Raw genomic sequence first — 22,468 nt, 5'->3', positions numbered from 1 at the left:
TAGGTATTGAATAAATGATTTGCAAAGCTTGCCAGAAATGTCTACAACAGATAGTTTTAGAATTGTTTAAATATTTTTAGGACAGGATTAAGTTATGAGGGCAAAGGACTGCATGTTCAGAGAAAGAAACAGTCTAGTTCTGGGTAATTTGGGAATGAAAATTAAAAAGGGTTGACCAGGCTGGGCACAGTGGCTCACGCCTGTAATCCCAGCACTTTGGGAGGCCAAGGCAGGCGATTCACGAGGTCAGGAGTTCAAAACCAGCCTGACCAATATGGTAAAACCCTGTCTCTACTAAAAATACAAAAATTAGCTGGGCATGGTGATACGTGCCTATAGTCCCAGCTACTCGGGAGGCTGAGGCAGGAGAATTGCTTGAACCCAGGAGGTGGAGATTGCAGTGAGCCGAGATCGCACCACTGCACTCCAGCCTGGGCAACAGAGCAAGACTCCGTCTCAACAACGACAACAAAAAAAAGGTGACCAAAATACAATACGGGCCCCTTTGCTTAATACGAACAAGTCTAGACTAGAGGCCATTTCCTGTAATAACTCCAGAGGCCCAAAAGAGATAGCTGTGGTCTTTGAATATGGAGTTGAAATAAGAGGAACTAAAAATGACTGTCATCCAATAGAAATGCGAGTCACATAAATAAATTAAAATTTTCTAGTAGTCATATTAAAAAGTAAAACGTGGATGGAATCCATTTTAATAATATTCAATTTAACGCAGTACAGTATGTCCAAAATATTCTCATACTGACACTAATATAAAAGTTATTAATGACATATTTTACCTTTTTTTGTACTGAATCTTCAAAATCTGGTGTGTATTTTACACTCGCAGCACATCTCAATTCAGACTAGTCTATTTCAAATGCCTGATGTAGCTGCTGGCTACACAACTGGACAGCAGAGATCTAAATTATGGGAAACCTGTCCCAAAATTACTGCATGAAAACTGTATCAGAAATTCTTGCCACGTTCTCCTATGTCACTTGAAATGGTCGTGCTTATTCTGCAGCAAAGGAATTTGAATGAGAACACCGATAACGCACAGGCGCAGATTGAATGGATCTCAATGACAGGCTGGAAGGAGAAATTTTCAGATCAATGGTGCAACCAACGAAACTACACATGAAAGGAGGCGCAGCTATAGAAGGTGAATAATGGATGGGAGATCAAGTAATGCAACGGAAGTAAACTGGAAACTAGCGTGAAAGATAAGAAAGGTGACCCAATCAAATTGGCAACTAAAAAAACCCCAAAACCTAATGTGGTTACCTTTTTTTTTCTTTTAACTAACTGGAAGTTCAGGGTGTAGGACACAAGGCTGCTAAGAATGAGATTCAGAGATGTTCAACTACAAAACGAACAAAAGAGGAACGACACTGTGGAGACGAAATGATGTTTCGATGTTAAAGATGAGAAGCAACAATCCAACCTAGGAGAAACACCGTCCCCGTGGTCCCGGTATCTGTTCTGGTAGCTCCAGTGAGGAAAGGTAGAGAAATAACCTTGCAGTCCCTAAAGGCAGGTATCTTCCTCCTCTTATTCCCCCGCCTTAAACCTGGGAGGCCCTAGAAACGGGTGCGTCTTTCCTCGGCTCTAAAAGAGAAGCGCCAGGATTGCACCCGTCGGTGGGATTGCAAAACGCAGGCCCCCAAACCAGCATTGTTAAGAGCTAGCTTTCTTCCTCGGCGGTCCCGCCTGGCCCCGCGGGTCTCCGGGCCCGGACTCACCCAGGCCCCACGCTCCGGGCCCGCTGCAGCTGAGGCCGGTCGCCGCCAGCCGGGACAAGACCAGGGGAGGCGTGGGAGATGTCACAGAACGCCGGGGCCCGTCCCCACCGCCGCAGCCCCACAGCCAGTTCCAACAGGCGAGACTTCCCTGTACCCACCTCCCCCGGCACAGGAAGCACTTTCTGGGCCTGAGTGACAGCGCTCTACACCAATCGCTGTCCCGGAACTTTACGCCGCTCCTCCAAGCGTCAGGAAGACGCTGCATTTCCCAGGCGCCACCAGCCGCGGCTCCGGCTCCGAGCCCACAGCCCACCGCCGGCGACTGGGTGCTGCCGAGGCTCGGGGCGCGCGCAGTTGGCGTCTGCCAGTGCCAAGACTGTGCCGCCCCCACAGCCGAGGCGCGAAAGGGGGACGCCTGGCCTCTGGGCCGCTGCCCTTGCTTTCTCTTCCTTGTTGCAAACGCCGTCCGCTCAGGAGGCGCCCGCGACCGGCGCGATGAGTGCCAACGAGGACCAGGAGGTGAGCCCCCCGGCTCAGGGCCCTCTCCCAGCGCGGGCGCGGCGCGCAGCCCCGGGCCCCGGTGAGACCTGGTGCCCGGACGGGCTGCCCGGCACGTGCCCTGTGCCCTCGGCGCCGGCCGGGGTGTCCCAAGTTCACCGGTGTCCACTCAGGCGCGCGTGAATGGGCAGGAGTCCGCCTCTGCCCCTCTTCCCCCCTCATTTTTCATTTTTGCAAACCCGGGAGTCTCCCCTGGTTGCTTAATAACAGGGATGAGCGTCCTTGGTGAAGGATCCAGTGCTCTTGGCTCTCCTTGAATCCCATGTGTTCAGTGCCTGTTTACTGAGGCTGATCACCTTTAAATTTTAGTCTGGTCATCTTTAAATCTCTTGGCTAGTAGAGGGCTAATTGAGTTAGTTACATTTCTCATGGAAGAAAATGACACTAGTGGTGCCTCTGAGTTTCTGTCCATGTTGTTTGGGGAAATCTTTTACCCATTTGTCTGTTTCCACCTGAATTTATGGTTTATGCTCAGATATTTCCTTGTGAGATGCCATTTTGACATTGAATCATATAATATTAGAGTTGGGGGGTGGGTGCCACAGGCCATCTGTAGGGGAACCTTCTAACTTTGATAGGTGGGTCCATGATAGCCGCAGGGCTGCATAGTAAGTACGTGGTAGAATCGGGACTAGAAACCAGGTCTTATTGGGTGGTAGATAAGTTCACTGTTAATTTAAAGTATAATGCTTGAAACGTACTACTTTTACATGATAAATGTAATAGAATCTCTGGATTGGAAGTTAACCTTTAAAGGACCCAAAGTCCAACAAGCTAGCTAGTTGATATCTGAATCTCTTCTAAAATATTCTTGCCAGGTGAATTTCTAAGTGAATGCGTTAATAACTTCGTCTCCCTGCAAAGCAAAGTACATACAGTTTAATGTTTCTCAGAGTTTGACCATAGTCCCCTACCTTAGAAGCATTTAGATGGTTGCTAGAAAACAGATGCCTGCACTCCACCCCAGACCTACTGAATCAGAATTTCTGTGGTGGGCCCAGGAATCTCCAGTTTAACAAGAAAATTTCATTCTTTCAGATGACCGATGTTCTGATTTTTGAAGATAGTTTCCTGCCCAGTTTCTCAGACCTTCTCTGAGGAAGTGGTTCTTTTTAGTTTGTCTTCATATATCCATTCTTTGTTAATTTCTTCACTATCCTGGGATCAAGTGTCTGTGGACAGATTTTAATTTTTTAAATGTCGCGTTTCAAAATTGTGGCATCATGCTGTTTTGTCTAGTTAAATTTACAGTCAACTAAAACCTTTTAAGTGCTTTATACAAAGCAATTTGTCTTTCATCTTAAACTTCTATATTTAGGTATCTGAGTATTAATACAAGTTCTACTTACCCTGCTAAATTTCATCATTAGCTTGCTTTTCAAAGACTTTTTGGATTCTTATTCTGCATTATTCACTGTCCCAAGAAATTGTCATCCACAAATTTAATGAACTTGCCTCCTATTTTTGTACCTGTCCAAGTCATTAATTAAAATATGGGAAAGGATTAGGGACAGAAGGAGTAGTACTATATCTTGAATAAGGTTTTCGTTCCAATCTAATCTTACTTATTCTTGAATCCAGCTTGAATTTCTGTATTTTGTTTTGTTTTGTTTTTTCTGTAAAGGTAGCAAGAGAAACCTGTGGAGCCTGACTGAAATCTATATAGTTGGTGTTTTATTCCTTTCTTCGTTGTGCCAATCAAATCTCCTTTTCTAAGAAGGGTATATCTTGTTTTTCATATGCTTATTAGGTCTTAGGGACTACTCCTTAATCTCCCAGTTCCTCACACACTATTTCTTCAACAATTTCTTTTTCCTGTTGTTGTTGCTGTTTTTGATACCAAGCCTCGCTTCGTAGCCCAGGCTGGATTGCAGTGGCCTGATCTCGGCTCACTGCAACCTCCGCCTCCCGAGTTCAAGCGATTCTCCTGCCTCAGCCTCCTGAGTAGCTGGGACTACAGGTGCCCATCAACCACACCCAGCTAATTTTTGTATTTTTAGTAGAGATGGGGATTCACCCTGTTGGCCAGGCTGACCTCAAACTCCTGACGTCGGGTGATCCGCCCGCCTCGGCCTCCCAAAGTGCTGGGATTACAGGCGTGAGCCACCGCGCCTGTCCAATAATTTCTATTCTAAAATTTTGACCGTAGATCAAGCCCACTTTCACCGTCTTTAGTTTGTAGAATTCATGACATGCATCTTTTTGAAAAACTCAAACGTGTACCCAAGTGCAGTCTTTCTTTACTTCTTTTCTCAGGTATTCATCGGTGATCACAGTGATGAACTTCTCAGTTGTAATACCAAAATGTTCTAAGAACTATGTCCAAGCAAGGATTACTAGTTACATTTTCTCTGACAGTCCTGTCTCATCTTGGGTAGATACTTGTCAGCCTTTTTTTAAAAGTTATTTTTCTTGCCCTTAGGTGTTTTTTAAAGCTTTGTATCACTGTGGGAAGGATTACATATAAAAGAAATGTGTGTAAATAATGGGAAAGTATTGTTTTTCATAGTTCTTATCTTCAGGTTTAATGCTCTTTGCACCCAGGTTCCTCTTTAGCAGAGTGCTAAGAGCGCTTTCTCTGGAGTGGCTTTAAAAGGAGACTTCCTTGCCTCCGTAGGAAAGAGAAAATAATAGGAGCCTCTTGACAGGGTTGATTTGAGGAGTCAGTGCGATAATACATTGTACAATGCTTAGCAGTCCCTGACACAGAGTTTGAAAGTAAGTATCATTGGTAGTAACATTGTCACGTGTTGCCGCATGCACCTATGTGGTAAGTATCTAAGGTTATGTAAGTTAGTCAAGCTTTTACATAGTTGAGTGGGCTTGAATGAGAAAGTAAAGACCCTCTATTTCTAATTCATTTATACCACTAAACAAAACTCATTCAGTTCTTTATTTCAGATGGAACTAGAAGCATTACGCTCTATTTATGAAGGAGATGAAAGTTTCCGGGAATTAAGTCCAGTTTCTTTTCAATATAGGGTAAGACATGGCATGAATAAGAGCACTTAGAACTTTGCTGGAAAAGACTAAAAGTGGCTAAAAATGCTCATTTTGTTTTTTAAACTTGTTTAAGTTTATTATGTCTGTATTTTCTGTAGCGTTTAAATGGAAACATCACCCTAACATCAGTCATTTTTAACGTTTGAAAACGTAATTCAGAAACGTTTAAAAAACCAGGATAAACTTGTTTTTATTGTACCAGAATCATAAGCTATTAGAAATGGAAAAAACCTTAAAAATTATGTGATCTTGTATTTAACATAAAATAGTAACAGTAGGGCTGGGCGTGGTGGCTCACACCTGTAATCCCAGCACTTTGGGAGGCCAAGGTGGGCGGATCACGAGGTCAGGAGATCAAGACCATCCTGGCCAACATGGTGAAACCCTGTCTCTACTACAAATACAAAAAATTAGCCAGGCGTGGTGGCAGGCGCCTGTAGTCCCAGCTACTCGGGAGGCTGAGGCAGGAGAATGGCGTGAACCCAGGAGGTGGAGCTTGCAATGAGCTGAGATCACGACTCTGCCTTAAAAAAAAAAAAAATAGTAACAGTATTTAATTTTGTAAATAAGTCATATAAACCTTTTATTCAAATGGTTATAAGTAGGCAGGGCACAGTGGCCCACACCTTTAATCCCAGAACTTTGAGAGGCCGAGGCAGGTGGATCACCTGAGGTCTGGAGTTCAAGACCAGCCTGGCCAACATGGTGAAACCCTGTCTCTACTAAAAATACAAAAGTTAGCCAGGTGTGATGGTGCATGCCTGTAATCCCAGCTACTTGGGAGGCCGAGGCAGGAGAATCACTTGAACCCAGGAGGCAGAGGTTCCAGTGAGCAGAGATTGTGCCACTGCACTCTAATCTGTGCGACAGGGCAGGACTCAAAAACACACACACACACACACACACACACACACACAAATGATTATAAGTAGCGGAATGGGAAACTTTTTTTTGTAAAAGATTTACAGTTATCATTAACATTGTCACAGTTTAAACTATTAGAAATGATGCTTATGCATGATCGATGGATGACCATCACAGAAAATAAGTTTCTGTTCTCAATTCCCTTTGAAGCTTAACCGTCCTTACACCATCTCCAAGTATATAATAACCAGGGACCTCAAATGTCCAAAGTTAGCAGTGGAGCTAAATCCTAGGCCCTTCTATTTGAATCCAGTTGCTACTCTTTCCTTAGCAAATGGGAGGTTGAGAATTTCCCTATACTTTCCTAAATGTCTCATTCACAATGGCAGTGATTTAGAGCACGTTGTGCAGAATGCTGTAGGACATTTGTGTGTACTATAAGACGGACACTGATGTGACACATAGGATGGATTTAAGAGGAATGATACATGAGATTAGGAGACAGTGTGTTGATAGTCAAAAGGCCAGGGGTAAAGTTCTTCCTGTGTCCTAAGTCACACCCCTCAGTTCTTGCACAGAATAGTCTGGTAGCCTTCTAGTTGACTTCCCTGGTTTAGTACTTTCTTTAGCTTCCCCCTTATACTCCACCATTTGTCCTCCAACAGTACTAGTTGGCACTCTGAAACATTTAAGTAGTCATCCCATTCTCTTCTTTAAAATGTTTCTCCATGGGTTCCTCTTGCCTATAAAATGAGGACGAAATTTTTTCACTTGACACTCCAAATCCTTCTATTTGTTTCTGTCTCTCCAAACTTTCCCCTCCACTCACATGCCTTAGACATAATGGGTTGTGACATTTTCCCCTGTGTATTTTTTTCTAGTACTATGCTTTTGCGCACATTGTTTGATCTTTCCCTCACCTCAGGTCCATTATCCCCCTGCCTCTCCTTTAAGGCCTAACTCAGGCCTCCTCTGTGACACATTAATATTTGGGCCATGTCTCCTGTCTCTGCTCTGACTTTGACTCAGAATTAGCATTAGCCATTCCCTATTTCTTCATACTTTGTTTTGTTACTTTTGAACTATCATTCATATTGCAGTTTTGTAAGTTATATAAATATCTGTCTTGAAGATAGGAATAGCCTTGTCTCTATCTTTGTATCTTCAATACCCAGCACAGTGTGAGGCATGTGATAATTTGTTCCTAAATGCACCATGAGTAAGGACGTAGTGATTGCATCAAGCAGGTAACTTTTATCACTTTTTATCATCTATATTTAAAACATAAACATAAACCAGTGACATCTATCATGCAGATAATCCTTATCCGGGTCTACCAGTAGATCCCTACATTTATTTTAATAACAATACAGAGGAGATTCACATAGCCCTGTGCAAGGATGAGATGTTGATTCGCGTATCATTCCATAGTTTTACTAGAAAATCACCATTTTGCAACCACGAGTATGATAATTGATTCAGTTACAGTTAAGGACTGTTAATAAAGGCTAAAACCTTTGGGTGAAAGGTTGTTGAGAAACAAGGTATTCATACAGTTTTGTAGTGTTGCCCCACAGATGATGATTTTTTTTTTTTAATAGAGACAGGGTCTTGCTATGTTGCCCAGGCTGGTCTCTAACTCCTAGCCTCAAGTAATTCTCCCACCTCAGCTTCCCAAAGAGCTGGGATTACAGACATGAGCCACCTCACCCAGCGAGATTATTCCTTAATTACAAAATAAAAAGGTTTACGTTGAAGAGATCTGGAGAAGATCACCTTAACCATGTGCTCAATCTTAGTGTCACCAATGATGATTCTGGAAGATCTTGTGTGCCTCCTTATATGATGCTATGGGAAGGTGCCACATTACCTCTGTAGTTTTCTTACCAAAAATGTTTAATTTGAATCAGTTCAGATCTGGGGACATTATACAAGAAAACTAGCCTGTATTCTTTTTGGCTTAAAAGGCAGGGGAAGCCAGGCACAGTGGCTCATGCCTATCTATAATCCCAGCACTTTGGGAGGCTGAGGCAGGAAGATCACTTGAGCTCAGGAGTTCGAGACCAGCCTGGGCAACATAGGGAGACCTTGTCTCTACAGAAAGTTTTTTAAAATTAGTCTGGCATGGGGCACATGCCTGTAGCTCCAGCTACTTGAGTGGCTGAGGTGGGAGGATTTCTTTTTTTTTTTTTTTTTTGAGATGGAGTCTTGCTCTGTCACCAGGCTGTAGTGCAGTGACGCGATCTTGGCTCACTGCAACCTCTGCCTCCCAGACTCAAGCAATTCTCCTGCCTCAGCCTCCTGAGTAGCTGGGACTACAGGCGCATGCCACCACGCCCAGCTAATTTTTGTATTTTTAGTGGAGATGGGGTTTCACCATGTTGGCCAGGATGGTCTCGATCTCTTGACCTCGTGATCCACCCGCCTTGGCCTCCCAAAGTGCTGAGACTACAGGCATGAGCCACTGCACCCAGCTGATTTCTTTTTTATTTTTATTTTTTTACTTTTGCCACAGACTCTTGCTCTGTCACCCAGGCTGGAGTGCAATGGCACGATCTCAGCTCACTGTGACCACCCCGTGATCTGCTGGACCCCAGCCTGGGCAATAGAGTGAGACCCTGTCTTAAAAAAAAAAAAAAAAAGCCAGGGGAGAGGGCTGAGGACTGTTCTAAATTAAAGCAGAATAAAGAGGCATAACAACTCAGTGCAATCCATGATCCCTCAATGGATTATGGATTTGTGAGTTGAGATGATGTCTATTAAAGGACACTTTAGATATGATTGGGTAGTTTTTAATATGGTTTATGTATTAGGTAATATTTTTGTACCAATGTTGAATTTCTTGGGTGTAATAATGATCTTGTGGTTATGAAGAAGGTTGTCCTTTTCTTAAGATACTTTACTCAAATATTGAGGAAATTTCATTACTGTTAAATGTTTCAGCAAAAACCAAAGGGGAAAAAAATCACATTGGGAGAGTAGGGGTTGATTCTATGGTGGAAAGGGGGAAAGATAAAGTAAATGGGGCAGGAAGTATTTGGTGAATGAGATGAATGTCAGAGTGTTCATTATACTATTTCAGTTTTTCTTTAAGATTAAAAAAGTTTAAATAAAAAGTTAGCAGAGCGAAAGAAACAAGGGCGTCTTTATTCAGAAATTGTTATCAGCTGAAGGCATTCCTTTCCCTTATCCTTTGCCTTTTCCTTCTTTCTCTCAGTTTTAAATTTCATTTTCTTGACACTTGGGGTTGTGCCTCCTGGGATTTAGCAGTTGGATAACTTAAAACAAAGATGAGATGTGTCGAGTTTGTGAATTATTTTTGTCCATTCTCTTTCTGTATCCCACGGATAAGTTGATACCTTATTTTTATCCTCAGAAAACTGGTGAAAACACTAAAACATACCTAAGAGGTAGGCATGGTAGTAGGAAAGCTGGTAGGCTGGTTAGGGACAGGACATGGGCATAAACTGAACCTATGAAGGCATACTAGGACTAAATTAAAGGCAGACTGTCCTGAGACTCCCTTCACCCCTGCTCGGTCCTAGCCTGTGTCCCTGGACTTTTCAAAATATTACATTTCTGATCTGAGCATGAGTATGGGAAAGAATTCACCCTTTTGAAGATTATAATTTAGTTTTCTGTCTTTTTATCACCTTTTACAAGCCTAAGATTTCCCCTTCTCTTCAGATAGGTGAAAATGGTGATCCCAAAGCCTTCTTAATAGAGATTTCCTGGACCGAAACATATCCCCAAACACCTCCAATTCTATCTATGAATGCTTTTTTTAACAACACCATGTGAGTAGTGTCTTGTTTTTACTGCTTTTCATTTCACTCTCTGTTACACTTTTCTCTCAGCAAGGTATTACTGTTGTGCATTGTAGATCATCAGCTGTAAAGCAGAGTATATTAGCCAAGCTACAGGAAGCAGTAGAAGCTAATCTTGGAACCGCTATGACCTATACATTGTTTGAATATGCCAAAGACAATAAAGAGCAGTTCATGGAGAATCACAATCCCGTTAATTCCGCAGTGAGTATGTGATTTCTTTTTTGCCAGATTCTTTTGTTGTTTTGGTTTTGCTGTTAGCAATAAATTTGTACTAGTTAATATATATTCAAAATTGGAAGAAGACTTTTGTTAAAGTGAGAATTACATGTGAGTTAAATGAGAACAATGAATTTCAGATTTCTTCTATTTAACCTAGAAAATGATATTATATTCTCTAGATTTTTATCCTTTATCAAAGACTAGAATACATCTCATGCCCACCAAAACTGAGATATCGTAGAACCTAGTATTTTTAATATTTGTTTCATCTCTTCATAAAGCTTAGACAGCTAAGGGATCTCTTATGCAGTGCTAAAATAAGTATGAAATTGCTTTCTCCATGAGGCTTGTTTCATTGTAAATAGTCTTGCCACAGTTCAATTTGTAGATGTTGCAGGATGTGGAAACTTTATTGAATAGAAAAAATTGTTTTATTATTATTTCTAGAATAGTTTTAGGAAATATTTCTTTCATGACATTAAGCATCTGTGTATGAGAACCCTTTGCACCACGTCATGCACTAAAAGACTATGAGTGGTTGAGTATAATTTAGTGTTGTCTTGTGAACCAAGTGGTAAGCTTTTGGCAGCAAGGCCTGTCTTCTGTGTGAGTGGTTTTGGCTTTCACATTCCCAACAGGACACAGAACCCCAAGAGGCAACTGGAGGAGCAGTGGAGCATGGTAGCTAAGATCACAGACTCTGGGCCAGACCGCCTGGGTTCACATCACTGCACCACTTACCAACTCTGTGACTTTGGGCAGGTTTCTTCATCTTTCCGTGCCCAGTTCCTCATCTGTAAAATGGGGGTTATATAGTATCTACCTTCTAAGATTGTGGTGAGGATCAAATGTGTGGTATATGAAAAACATTTGCAGCAATGCTTAGACCTAGTAAGCATTTTACATTTTAGCTATCATATACCCTGACTGCATTAACCCAAATGTCTTAAAATTTCTCTTCTGGGAACCACGATGTTCTAGGTAGGCACACGTGATTTTTCTAAAGACATGTTTAAATTGTCAAATATTCACACTGAGAAACAGCTCTGTAAAGAAAAAAAAAGGTTTTAATTAAATTTCCAAATAATAGCAAGTAAAACTACCTTGGAACTTCAGATCTTCAACATAATGCTGATAATCAGATCTTCCTTCCCAGGATTTTGGTTATAACAATTGAACTAATATTACATCCTTCCATCTGAACTTTTAAAAGATTGAAACCAATAATGTGTTAAGGGCACTTGATTTTAAAAATGAATCATAATAATATAGGATTCTTTTATTTCATAAGTGTAAAAATTATCAACCCACTTCAGGATGAAGCTGTATTTAGTGTAACACAAGTTGTAACGTATGAGGCTGAGAATTATTTCTTTTTTTCAGACATCGATAAGCAATATCATCTCAATTGAAACTCCTAATACTGCCCCATCAAGTAAGAAAAAAGACAAAAAAGAACAACTTTCAAAAGCCCAGAAGCGTAAGCTGGCAGACAAAACAGGTTTGTGTGTGTTTCTTTTCTTCTCTTTTTTTTCTTTTTTTTTTTTTTTTAGACAGAGTCTCACTCTTGTTGCCCAGGCTGGAGTGCAGTGGCGTGATCTCAGCTCACTGCAGCCTCCACCTCCCAGGTTCAAGTGATTATCCTGCCTCAGCCTCCCGAGTAGCTGGGATTACAGGCGCACGCCACCACACCTGGCTAATTTTTGTATTTTTAGTAGAGATGGGGTTTCACCATGTTGGCCAGGCTGGTCTCGAACTCCTGACCTCAGGTGATCCGCCTGCCTCTGCCTCCCAAAGTGCTGGGATTACAGGTGTGAGTCACCACACCCAGCCGGTTTTTTCTTTTATAACCCAGATAAATAGATTGCTTCTTAGTTTGATATGGTCGATATATTTAGATTAATTCTCTACTCTTTCTTCTTGGAACATTTGGGCTAGTGAACTTTTGGGTCACTGACCTTTTGGGTCACATATGTATATTGAAAATATTTTGGGAGGCTGAGGCAGTAGAATTGCTTGAACCCAGGAGGCAGCCGTTGCAGCAAGCCGAGACTGTGCCACTGCCCTTCAGCCTGGGCAACAACAGCAAAACTCTGTCTCAAAAAAAAAAAAAAGAAAAGAAAATATTTACTACTACTTCATCACAAGAGGTCACCATTTGAAAAAAAAAAAGGTAACTGAGTGGCAGAGTAACTATAAATGAGTTTAGAGATTGAGGAACATTTAAATAGTCTACAAAAACATGTTCTACCTGGAACTCTAACATGTTTTGGATTTGTTTACCTCTTTTGTAGGTGTGTGTTATTAAAAATTTTTTGAAATACAGTTTTCATTTGAAATGGATACTGGTATACCATTAGGTCTTAGTGTGATAAGTAATCTAACATTTTTGCCTGTAGTTAACTTATTTATATAACAATAATATTTAAGAATAGAATTCTCATATGTTCTAAACAAGAGTTCTTTAGAAGAAGATAATAAACTCCAGCTCGTATCAACAATAATATTTGATTGCTTTTCTTTATTTAACCTGAAAACTTGCAAATTGATAACAGTTTGTAAACTTTTTCACGGTTAGGGAAAATGAGGACGTTGTCATTTGTGCACTTGCGCATTTACACTTATGTATGTATCTATGTGTGTGCTACTATGTGAGGTTAAAAAGTTTCTCTTATTGAGAAGAACTGACCCTTTTATTTTGGTGAGGGCCTTTTTTTTCTTTTCTTTTTCTTTTGAGACAGAGTCTCGCTCTGTTGCCCAGGCTGGAGTGCAGTGGCGCGATCTCGGCTCACTGCAACCTCTGCCTCCTGGGTTCAGGCAATTCTCCTGCCTCAGCCTCCCGAGTAGCTGAGACTACTGGCACGTGTCACCATGCCTGGCTAATTTTTGTATTTTTTGTAGAGACGGGGTTTCACCATATTGGGCAGGCTGGTCTCGATCTCCTGACCTCGTGATCTGCCAGCCTCGACCTCCCAAAGTGCTGGGATTACAGGTTTGAGCCACCGCATCCAGCCTGGTGAGGGCCTTTTAAATGTCCTTTCTTTTGTAATGGAATGGCAGTTTTTTTATGGTTTATGTTTTGTTTAGTATCTGTCTGTGACAAATAGCAACTCTGTGTTTGTTTCCAAAATACATTTTTGAAATGGGAACGGTTCGTGAAATAAAAAAATCTAGGAATTCATTCTACCTAATGTCAGAGCAGCATTAAACTATAAAAACAACTGAAGCAGTAAGTTGTTAGCCGTTACAGTTTGTTGTCTAGAATTTGGTTTATCTCTCTTTGAATGTTGTAGCGTCTATGTCAGTTAGGTACTATTGCTTTCACACGTAATGGCCTGTGATCACTCTATTTCATTAATATCTCCCTACCTTCATCTCTTTCATGATGCCCACCTAAGCCATTACCTTCCTATAATGACAGTATAGGAGTTTGTGACTTGGAGCTTTCATTCTAAATAAAATTTTAATGGGACAGCCACGGCACTGTGGCTAAGTTTTAGTTAACCAAAATTGGTGATGTGCCCCCTATAACCAGTAACAAGGGGGATACGATTCTTCTTGGCATGAAAGAGAAAAGAACCAATAGCATCTGAAATTGAGCTTCAGTAATATTGCTTCTCTCCTGTAAGTATCATGGGTTAATTTCTTTTTCCCTAGCTGGAATATTCATATAATGTACTTGTTTTGGGTTTAAATTTTGAAGGTTTCATAAAGTTGAGACATGTATGGCATACATCAAGCATAAAGGAAATCAAGCCATTTTAAATTGAAGAATTTTTAGATAATATTTGTTAAACTATTCTTTAAATTTGAATATTCTGTTAAAAGAATAAAAGCACTTTGCAAACTACGAATTATAAGCTAGTTTCCAAGCAATCCCAACAGATTAAAGCCCTTTTTAAAGAATGTTTTATCAGAGCATAGCAACTAATACATAAGTTAGCCAGCCCTTCTCTTAGTCTTGAAGCCAGGCCAGACATATATTTGTGAGTCCTCCTGTCTTGAGCCTAGCTTCTGGGTGTGAAACGCTAATTTATTAAACAGAACAATACAACTTATTACTTAAATAAGCAATGACCTCTTATATAAAGCAGTAGCTTCATGCAAATGCATGAAACTAATAAATGGATTAACTGCTTTTCCTGGCATTACCAACCCATCTCCATATTTTTCCTTGTTATCAGGTTTTGTCTTGGTTAGGAATATCATAAATGTAAAAAAGGAGTATACCGAAAATATTTTGCAAGTATTCCCAGGAGAACATATTGATTCATAATGATAAACTCTTTTTCCAACTTAGTAATATGTCATTTAAATTTTTAACCTATATGTTGTGTACAATAGTATATAAAATCTTATATTATTATAAAACTAGCTGGTTGGTCTTAGAAATAAACTTACTATTTTTTAACTTCTAGATCACAAAGGAGAACTTCCTCGGGGCTGGAACTGGGTTGATGTTGTGAAGGTATATAACATTTATATTCTAGTCTTTAAACTTGTTATAATTATTACCGGCAAATAATGAAATTCTTCTTTTTTGTTTTCCCCTTCACAACCTTTGGAATTCACTGGGATGTCTGTTTCCTTTTTTACATTCAGCATGTAAGTATTTTTGAAATACCTTTTACATTCCTCTCTTCCCTACACTCTCAATTTTAGATCTTTTTTTTTTTTTTAAGTAATGGAAAATTTGCAGAAGTTACAACTACAATATAGTATGACTATGTAAGTACATCTTAAGAATGCAGATGCTTAGGGCACAGTGGCTCACACCTGTAATCCCAGCACTTTGGGAGGTCAAGGTGGTTGGATCACCTGAAGTCAGGAGTTCGAGACTAGCCTGGCCAACATGGTGAAACCCTGTCTCTACTAAAAATACAAAAATTAGCTGGGCATGGTGGCACACGCCTGTAGTCCCAACTACTCAGGAGGCTGAGGCACGAGAATTTGCTTGAACCCAGGAGGCGGAGGTTGCAGTAAGCTGAGATCACGCCACTGCACTCCAGCCTGGGCGACAGAGTGAGACTCCATCTCAAAAAAACGAAAAAAGAAAAGAAAAAATAATGCAGATTCTTAAATATGATTCCAAGTTATCAACATTATATGGACACTGAAGAAAACCAAATATGGAAAAGAATGTTTTACTTTCTTAGTAGAAATTACTTTTAAGTTTTTGTTTTTTGTTTTTGAGACAGGATCTTGCCCTGTCACCCAGGCTAGCTGGTGGCATAATCACAGCTCACTGCAGCCTTGGACCTCCCAGGCTTAAGTGATCCTCAGCCTCCTGACTAGCTGGGATCAAAGGCATGTGCCACCATGCCTGGCTAATTTTTTTTTATTATTTGCAGAGACAGATATGTTGCCCAGGCTGCTCTCAACCTCCTGGGCTTAGGTGATCCTCCTACCTCGGCCTCACAAAGTGCTGGGATTACAGGCGTCAGCCACCACACCTGGCCCCAGTTTTTATGGGTTTTTTTAAGGACAGATCTTAAACGTAGTTGTTCATCATACCAAGAACAATTTTCTGGTTTTGTTTAAAATTGTTTGCTTTCATTTTGAATTTTTCTGCCTACATGTCTCAAATTTTTCTTGTATTAGCTGTAGCTTCAAATACGTTCAACTAATATTTAACATAGTAAATTAATTCTCTTTGTAGGACTTCATGAAATAAATTTTGCATTCCATTTAGTGCCACAACTCCTGTGAGAAGTGTTTAATGTGATGCAAGGGTAGTTAAAGATTAGGATGTTAGTGAGGATCCACAAATACAGGTAATTTACAAGCAGTGTATTCTTAAACCTTTTTGGTTTTTGTTTTGGGTTTTTTGTTGTTGTTTTGTTCTTGAAGACAAGGTCTGGTTCTGTTGCCCAAGCTGGAGTGCAGTGGCGTGAACACGGCTCACTGCAGCCTTCACCTCCCCGGATTAAGCGATCCTCTCACCTCAGCGTCCCATGTAGCAGGGGCCACAGGCATGCAGCACCACACCCAACTAATTTTTTTATTTTTACTAGAGACAGGGTCTCACTTTGTTGCCTAGGCTGCTGGTCCTGAACTCCTGGGCTCAAGTGATCCTCCCACCTTGGCCCCCAAAAGTGCTGGGATTACAGGCATGAGCCACTGCTTGGGGCTATTTTCTTTTCTTTTTTTTTTGAAGCCGAGTCTCGCTCCGTCACCCAGGCTGGAGTGCAGTGGCATGATCTCAGCTGACTGCACCCTCTGCTCCTGGGTTCAAGCAATTCTCATGCCACAGCCTCCCAGGTAGCTAGGACTACAGGCATGCACCACCACACCTGGCTAATTTTTGTATTTTTAATAGAGATGGGCTTTTGCCATGTAGACCAGGGTGGTCTCAAACTCCTGACCTCAAGCGATCCCCCTCGCCTCTGCCTCCCAAAGTGTTGGTATTACAGGTGTGAGCCACGGTGCCCGGCCCTGGCCATTTTCTTAAACTTTATTTTAAAGCCAGCCGTTTGTTCCATTGAACACATTTTCTATTGAAACTTTAAAATAATCTTAGTGCTCCTAGTAGCTAGTATAAAAATATTTCCTGGGAGTTGGGCCCTAACTTACAATTGGAAGAAACACAATATTTCTTCCTCCCCTGTGTCAGATATCTGTATGAGTGAAGCCTCTCCGGCATTCTGTCATTTCTCAGGACTTTCTCCACTGATGCTTGATGGATACTTCATGTTGTCCTACGTATACCAACATACAGCCTAACCAGCTAAATTCATTCTTTCCTCCAAATATGCTGGGCTCCAGAATGAGCAATTTTCTTAGTCAAAATGTTGCCTCTTGTAGTGCAGCTCTAAGCCAAAAGTAAGAAGAAAAAGAATCTGATCTAAAGGTGTTGATAGTGCTCCTCTTTTCCTAGCTCCAGAAGTTTTTAAGAGTCCCTGATAATAGAAATAGAATTCCAATTTGTAACAAAGAGTAAAATTCAAATTATCCAGTAATCTTGGGAGATGAAAGAAGTTTTTTTTGTTTGTTTTTGTTTGTTTGTTTTTGAGACCGAGTTTCGCACTTGTTGCCCAGGCTGGAGTGCAGTGATGCGATCTCGGCTCACTGCAACCTCCACCTTCCGGGTTCAAGTGATTCTCCTGCCTCAGCTTCCCAAGTAGCTGGAATTACAGGCACTCACCACCACGCCTGGATAATTTTTTTTTTTTTTTTTTTTTTTTTTTTTTGGAGACAGAGTCTCGCTCTGTCGCCCAGGCTGGAGTGCAGTGGCGCGATCTCGGCTCACTGCAAGCTCCGCCTCCCAGGTTCACGCCATTCTCCTGCCTCAGCCTCCTGAGTAGCTGGGACTACAGGCTCCCGCCACTGCGCCCGGCTAATTTTTTGTATTTTTAGTAGAGACGGGGTTTCACCGTGGTCTCGATCTCCTGACCTCGTGATCCGCCCGCCTCGGCCTCCCAAAGTGCTGGGATTACAGGCTTGAGCCACCGCGCCCGGCCTGGATAATTTTGGTATTTTTTAGTAGAGATGGGGTTTCACCATGTTGGCCAGGCTGGTCTTGGAACTCCTGACCTCAGGTGATCCACCTGCCTCGGCCTCCCAAAGTGCTGGGATTACAGGCGTGAGCCACCATGCCCAGCCCGAAAAAAGATATTTTTAAGGAGGTTACAACCTAGACATAATTTGGTCTCTGAATCTATTATGCTAAGCCAGTAGTTTCTAGCTGTGGTCTTTGGACCCCTGGGATGTCCGTGAGACTCTCTCAGGGGGTACACAAGGTCAAAACTATTTGCATAATAATACTAAGATGATGTGTGCCCTTAAACGCTTTTTTTTTTTTTTTTTTTTTTTTTTTGAGATAGAGTCTTGCTCTGTCACCCAGGCTGGAGTTCAGTGGTGCAATTTCAGCTCACTGCAACCTCTGCCTCTGCCTCCCAGGTTCAAACGATTCTTCTACCTCAGCTTGGGACTATGGGCATGCGCCACCACGCCCGGCTAATATTTGTATTTTTAGTAGAGGTGGGGTTTCACCATATTGGCCAGGCTGGTCTCAAACTCCTGACCTCAAGTGATCCGCCCACCTCAGCCTCCCAAAGTGCTGGGATTACAGGTGTGAGCCACCATGCCCGGCCTTAACCCATTTATTTTATTTTATTTTATTTATTTATTTTTGAGACTGGGTCTCACTCTGTCGCCCAGGCTGGAGTGCAGTCACGCGATCTCGGCCCACTGCAAGCTCCGCCTCCCAGGTTCATGCCATTCTTCTGCCTCAGCCTCCCAAGTAGCTGGGACTACAGGCACCCACCACCACGCCTGGGTAATTTTTTGTTATTTTTTAGTAGAGACGGGGTTTCACCGTGTTAGCCAGGATGGTCTCAATCTCCTGACCTCGTGATCCACCCACCTCAGCCTCCCAAAGTGCTGGGATTACAGGCGTGAGCCACCGCACCCGGCCAACCCATTTTCTTATGAAACTTCTCTGGCGTTTTCCAGAGGCTGCATGACATTTGATGATGCCATCACTAATACTCTTAAAGCACTAAGAGAATGTGTGCTTGTATTTTCTTGTGTTTACCAGAATTTTCTCAATCAGTAGGTTGAGGATGTGCATACTAACCCAGGTTGTTCTTAGTACTTCTACAGTGCTGTTGTTAGCTGTCTTCCATTATACCTGATTTACTGTTGAAGCATATTTGTGAGAAGCCAGCTGTCTTCCACTGAGCTAGATAATAAAGAGATTTGGGGTGGGGCATGGTGGCTCACACCTGTAATCCCAGCACTTTGGGAGTCCTAAGCAGGAGGATTGCTTGAGCCCAGGAGTTCAGGACCATCTGGGAAACTGGTGAGACTCCCTCTCTACAAAAAGTTTAAAAATTTTAAGAATGGGAAGAGGTCCTCAGGCCGAAATATTTGAGAACCAGCACCTTTAGTAGTTTCTGCTTCTCACGGCTTCCCACACTCTCGTGTTCTTGGAGTTGTCAGGTGCCGTGGCCTTTCTCAGTAGTTAGAGCACTAGTCTGATCAGAATCGTCTTTGTATTTTATATGCCTCCCCTTACCCCAAATCTGCCAACCCCTGCCAAAGATTTTTCTTAGAAAAAAATTGCAATGCAAAAATAAGACTTTTATCATATTTTCAAAACTATAAGAATTTATTGTCCAGTTAAGATGGTAAATCTAATGTTACGTATTTTTTTATTTAACCACAATTTAAAATTATTTTTAAAAAATTTTAAAAAGAACGTGTGATGGAAAACAAGAACATGAAGAGTGTCATTCATTTTATAGATGGTACCTTCTATTTGTATATTCCTGGTTCCACTTTACTTCCTAGAAAGCTTCAAGTGTCCCGCTCACCCACCCACCACCTTGTTCTGTTTAGATTTTTGTCGAGGTTACATTTTGAAACCCATTTGAAGTAGCTGAGCTTGAAGTTGAAAAGTAGTTACAAGTGGTAAAAGCTGTAGGTGATTTAAGTTACTTGAACCTTGTTGCCTATAGTTTAATTTTGATACTCCATGGAAATAATGAACTCAGAAAATATCACTTGTTGACTATTTTCTCTCTTTTTTTTATAGTTAAGCAAAACTGGCTCTAAGGATGATGAGTAGCACTTGAAATTTGAGACAAGGAAAGAACATTCTTTAAAAAGTAAAACTGGGTTCAAAATCTTTCATTACTATTTTCTGGTATTGAGGCGGCTTTTTATAAAACACAATTTTTTGTATGTTTCTTACATTAAAAAGGTTGTAAGTTGAAAGTTCATGAAGAGATCTGGTTGTATTAAATTATTTTCACAAATTTGCCTTAATAAAAGGTGAAAATGTTACTGTTTAGTATACTTTATGAAGCCTTTTGAGCTTTGTAAATGAACAGGCATGGGGAATAAGAATCAGTGTTAATTTAAATGATCTTATCCTGGTGAATGTGCTATTTTCTTAAAGGAGTATGAAGCCCTTTTCAAACTATCATCCCAGTAGAGCCAAGTACTCAGTGAACAGTTACTCCATAGTGCAATCCATATTAATAGGCTTCTTATCTTAAATAAAGTCTTCATCTCTTCTTTTGCTTAATTACTGAACCGTAAATTGCTTCAGAGACATTTAAATGCTGGTATTTGAACTTTATACATGATACTTTTTGTAGTTTCTTTTAATTTTTGAAAGGTGAACTGCTTCCTTTTAATAAATTAATATCTATTTATACTTTTCTCTTGATCTGGGTCAAGATGTTTGATCATGAGTGCTTTGAGTGATATGTGGAATAGGAGAGTACAAAAACAAATCTGCCAAATACACTAGAAAGCATTTCAGTAAGAAATGCTGGCCCTTCCTTAAAACATTTCTCTTGCATATACCAGGATGGGAGTAAAAGATGCCTTAATATTTAGTTTTTGTATTGTTGGAGACATTGATTTTAATAAAATCCTATTTATCTGCTCTTGTGTGCTTTTAGTTGTTGGATAACTGAGGTCTCCTAAATGGTTCAACATAAAACCACATTTCAAGTCTTGTTTCTTTTGGAGTGTCTTTTCAAGTATTCAAATGTATTTCTCAACCTGAGCATCTTTTTAATCATATACTTGGGAGTCTTTTAAATGCTGAACTGTTACACGTGCTTGATTTAAAAATAATAATAGAGGAAACTATTGGTCTAGTTGTGCCAAGAAGAGTTTCTGATGTTTATGTGTGATGTACAGTGATTTTGTATATGCGCCCAGCTTTAAGAACACATAAAACTGTTATGTCTGGTAGGGAGATTGTTAGTGCCTCAAGTTAGTTACGCCTGTGCAGCTTGGGTCTGAGTTTTGATAGAACAGTAAACATTTAAAGAAGAGCAGTTTGAGCTGTATCCGCGGTTTTTACTCGTTAACTGACTTAGCTAAATAGTTTGAATTATAGAGTAAGTGTAATTACAGCAAAGGAGTTAATCTCATTTGCAAAAGCTGTTTCACATTTTATTTCTTGAATTAATGTAGAGCAAAACATGTTAAAATTCAGGACCACTGGAATATGGCAACTTATGTTTCAGGGTTGTGTGTGGGTAGTATTTGTCGTATTGGTTTGTTTTTTGTTTTTGAAGAAACATCTGCTAGTGGAATAAAATACTTTGTTTTGCTCTGAAGAGACTGAAATTGTTCAGGCTTATTATGGCTCATAGATTACAGAGAATGATGCTAGTTACATGCCAATGAACTATTTTTACTCTTTTTATATGAAATGTACAAATTTCTAGGGGTGATGGTGATGGTGGTGCCTCTTATTATCTTATGTAAAACACTTGAACAGCCTCATCAATATTGCCGTCATCTGTTTAACACTCCCAGTATATTTTCTCAAGGTCTGTTTACTTAAAATTTTGTGGAGTGACATAATAAGCAATAAAGTCTGAATTATACACAGTGACTTTTCTACACATTTTATTTCAAATCACTTCAGAGAGAATTGTTGATTTTATAAATCTGCATGGCCTTATGGTGCAAGATGTGCCCTCCTACTAGAAACTCTTCAAAATGTTGGATTAAAAAATGTTTTTCAAATGAGCTCCAGGAGATAAGGAATGTCTAGAGGCCAAAAAATTCAGTGAAAGTTGGAACCTAGAGGTTAAGGACAGCTCTAGTTTTCAGCTTCAAGGGCCCAGAAGACAAAAGACGAAGGCCAGGATCAGCCTAGGTTAGGGAGTCATACCCCCAAAACATCTGTAAGACTGAGGCCCACCCTCCAGTGCGAGCCCTGAGGAAATTTCTGTCTTGAACTGTGGTTCTGGATGGAAGAGTAAAATATAAGTATATACATATATATATAAGTGTATATACACACACACTCCTGACAGTTTGTGCCCCCAAGTTACCTCACACTTGGATTTCAGCCCAAATTCCTCCCCCTATGTGTGATTTTAAAACAGACAAAACCTCAAGCCAATATTTTAGTTGAAAGTAGAACCAAATCGGTAGGGGCTCTAGGTAACTGTTAGAAATGAACACACTTCTCTGTTCTTTCAGAACTCAACTTGAACCCAGACCACTAGTGAGGTGCCCCACAAAGAGTTTATGGAATGTGTCCTCACAGTCAAAAATCACAATACATAAAAGCAAGGCATGAGCCTGCCAAAAAAATCTTAAGGGAATAGGAGCCGCAAGGGTATAGTGATACTATACAGACTCGAAGTGTGTTTTAAATAAATAAGAAACTGAATAGGGAACAGGACAATTATCAGAAGATTTGAAAACCAAAGAGAACTTCTTGAAATGAAAAAATTGAAATTGAATTTAAAGATGGCAAATACACTTGCA

General features: G+C 40.7%; 2 protein-coding genes and 1 non-coding gene across 7 annotated transcripts in view; 2 read left to right on the top strand and 1 right to left on the bottom strand.

Moving 5' to 3' along the window:
• TRAPPC11 (trafficking protein particle complex subunit 11) overlaps positions 1–1,884 on the bottom strand; it is a 51,780-nt gene extending 49,896 nt beyond the window's left edge. The window contains exons 1-2 of one of the 5 annotated variants that reach the window (XM_055276507.2): positions 1,743–1,884; positions 798–1,018 (exon numbers count right to left, since the gene is read on the bottom strand). The gene's annotated coding sequence lies outside the window, so the exon portion shown is untranslated. The other 4 variants (XM_055276506.2, XM_063637655.1, XM_063637656.1 and 1 more) reach the window with 4 other exon arrangements.
• A 94-nt stretch (positions 1,885–1,978) lies between these two features.
• RWDD4 (RWD domain containing 4) lies at positions 1,979–21,578 on the top strand. The gene is made up of 8 exons (XM_055276503.2): positions 1,979–2,261; positions 5,202–5,282; positions 9,855–9,964; positions 10,051–10,198; positions 11,600–11,717; positions 14,635–14,684; positions 14,819–14,821; positions 19,755–21,578. Exons 1-8 carry the CDS (start codon positions 2,238–2,240, stop codon positions 19,785–19,787), a joined length of 567 nt encoding a protein of 188 aa, XP_055132478.1. The 5' UTR covers positions 1,979–2,237; the 3' UTR covers positions 19,788–21,578.
• On the top strand, positions 7,497–7,602 carry LOC129481417 (U6 spliceosomal RNA). The gene has a single exon (XR_008657416.1). It is a non-coding gene; the product is annotated as a U6 spliceosomal RNA (small nuclear RNA).
• Positions 21,579–22,468: the final 890 nt, after the last annotated feature.

The sequence above is a fragment of the Symphalangus syndactylus genome, chromosome 4, assembly GCF_028878055.3.
Source record: "Symphalangus syndactylus isolate Jambi chromosome 4, NHGRI_mSymSyn1-v2.1_pri, whole genome shotgun sequence".
Lineage (NCBI taxonomy): Eukaryota > Metazoa > Chordata > Mammalia > Primates > Hylobatidae > Symphalangus > Symphalangus syndactylus.
The sequence above is the reverse complement of the archived record's forward strand: the minus strand, read 5'-3'. Positions and strand labels throughout refer to the sequence as shown.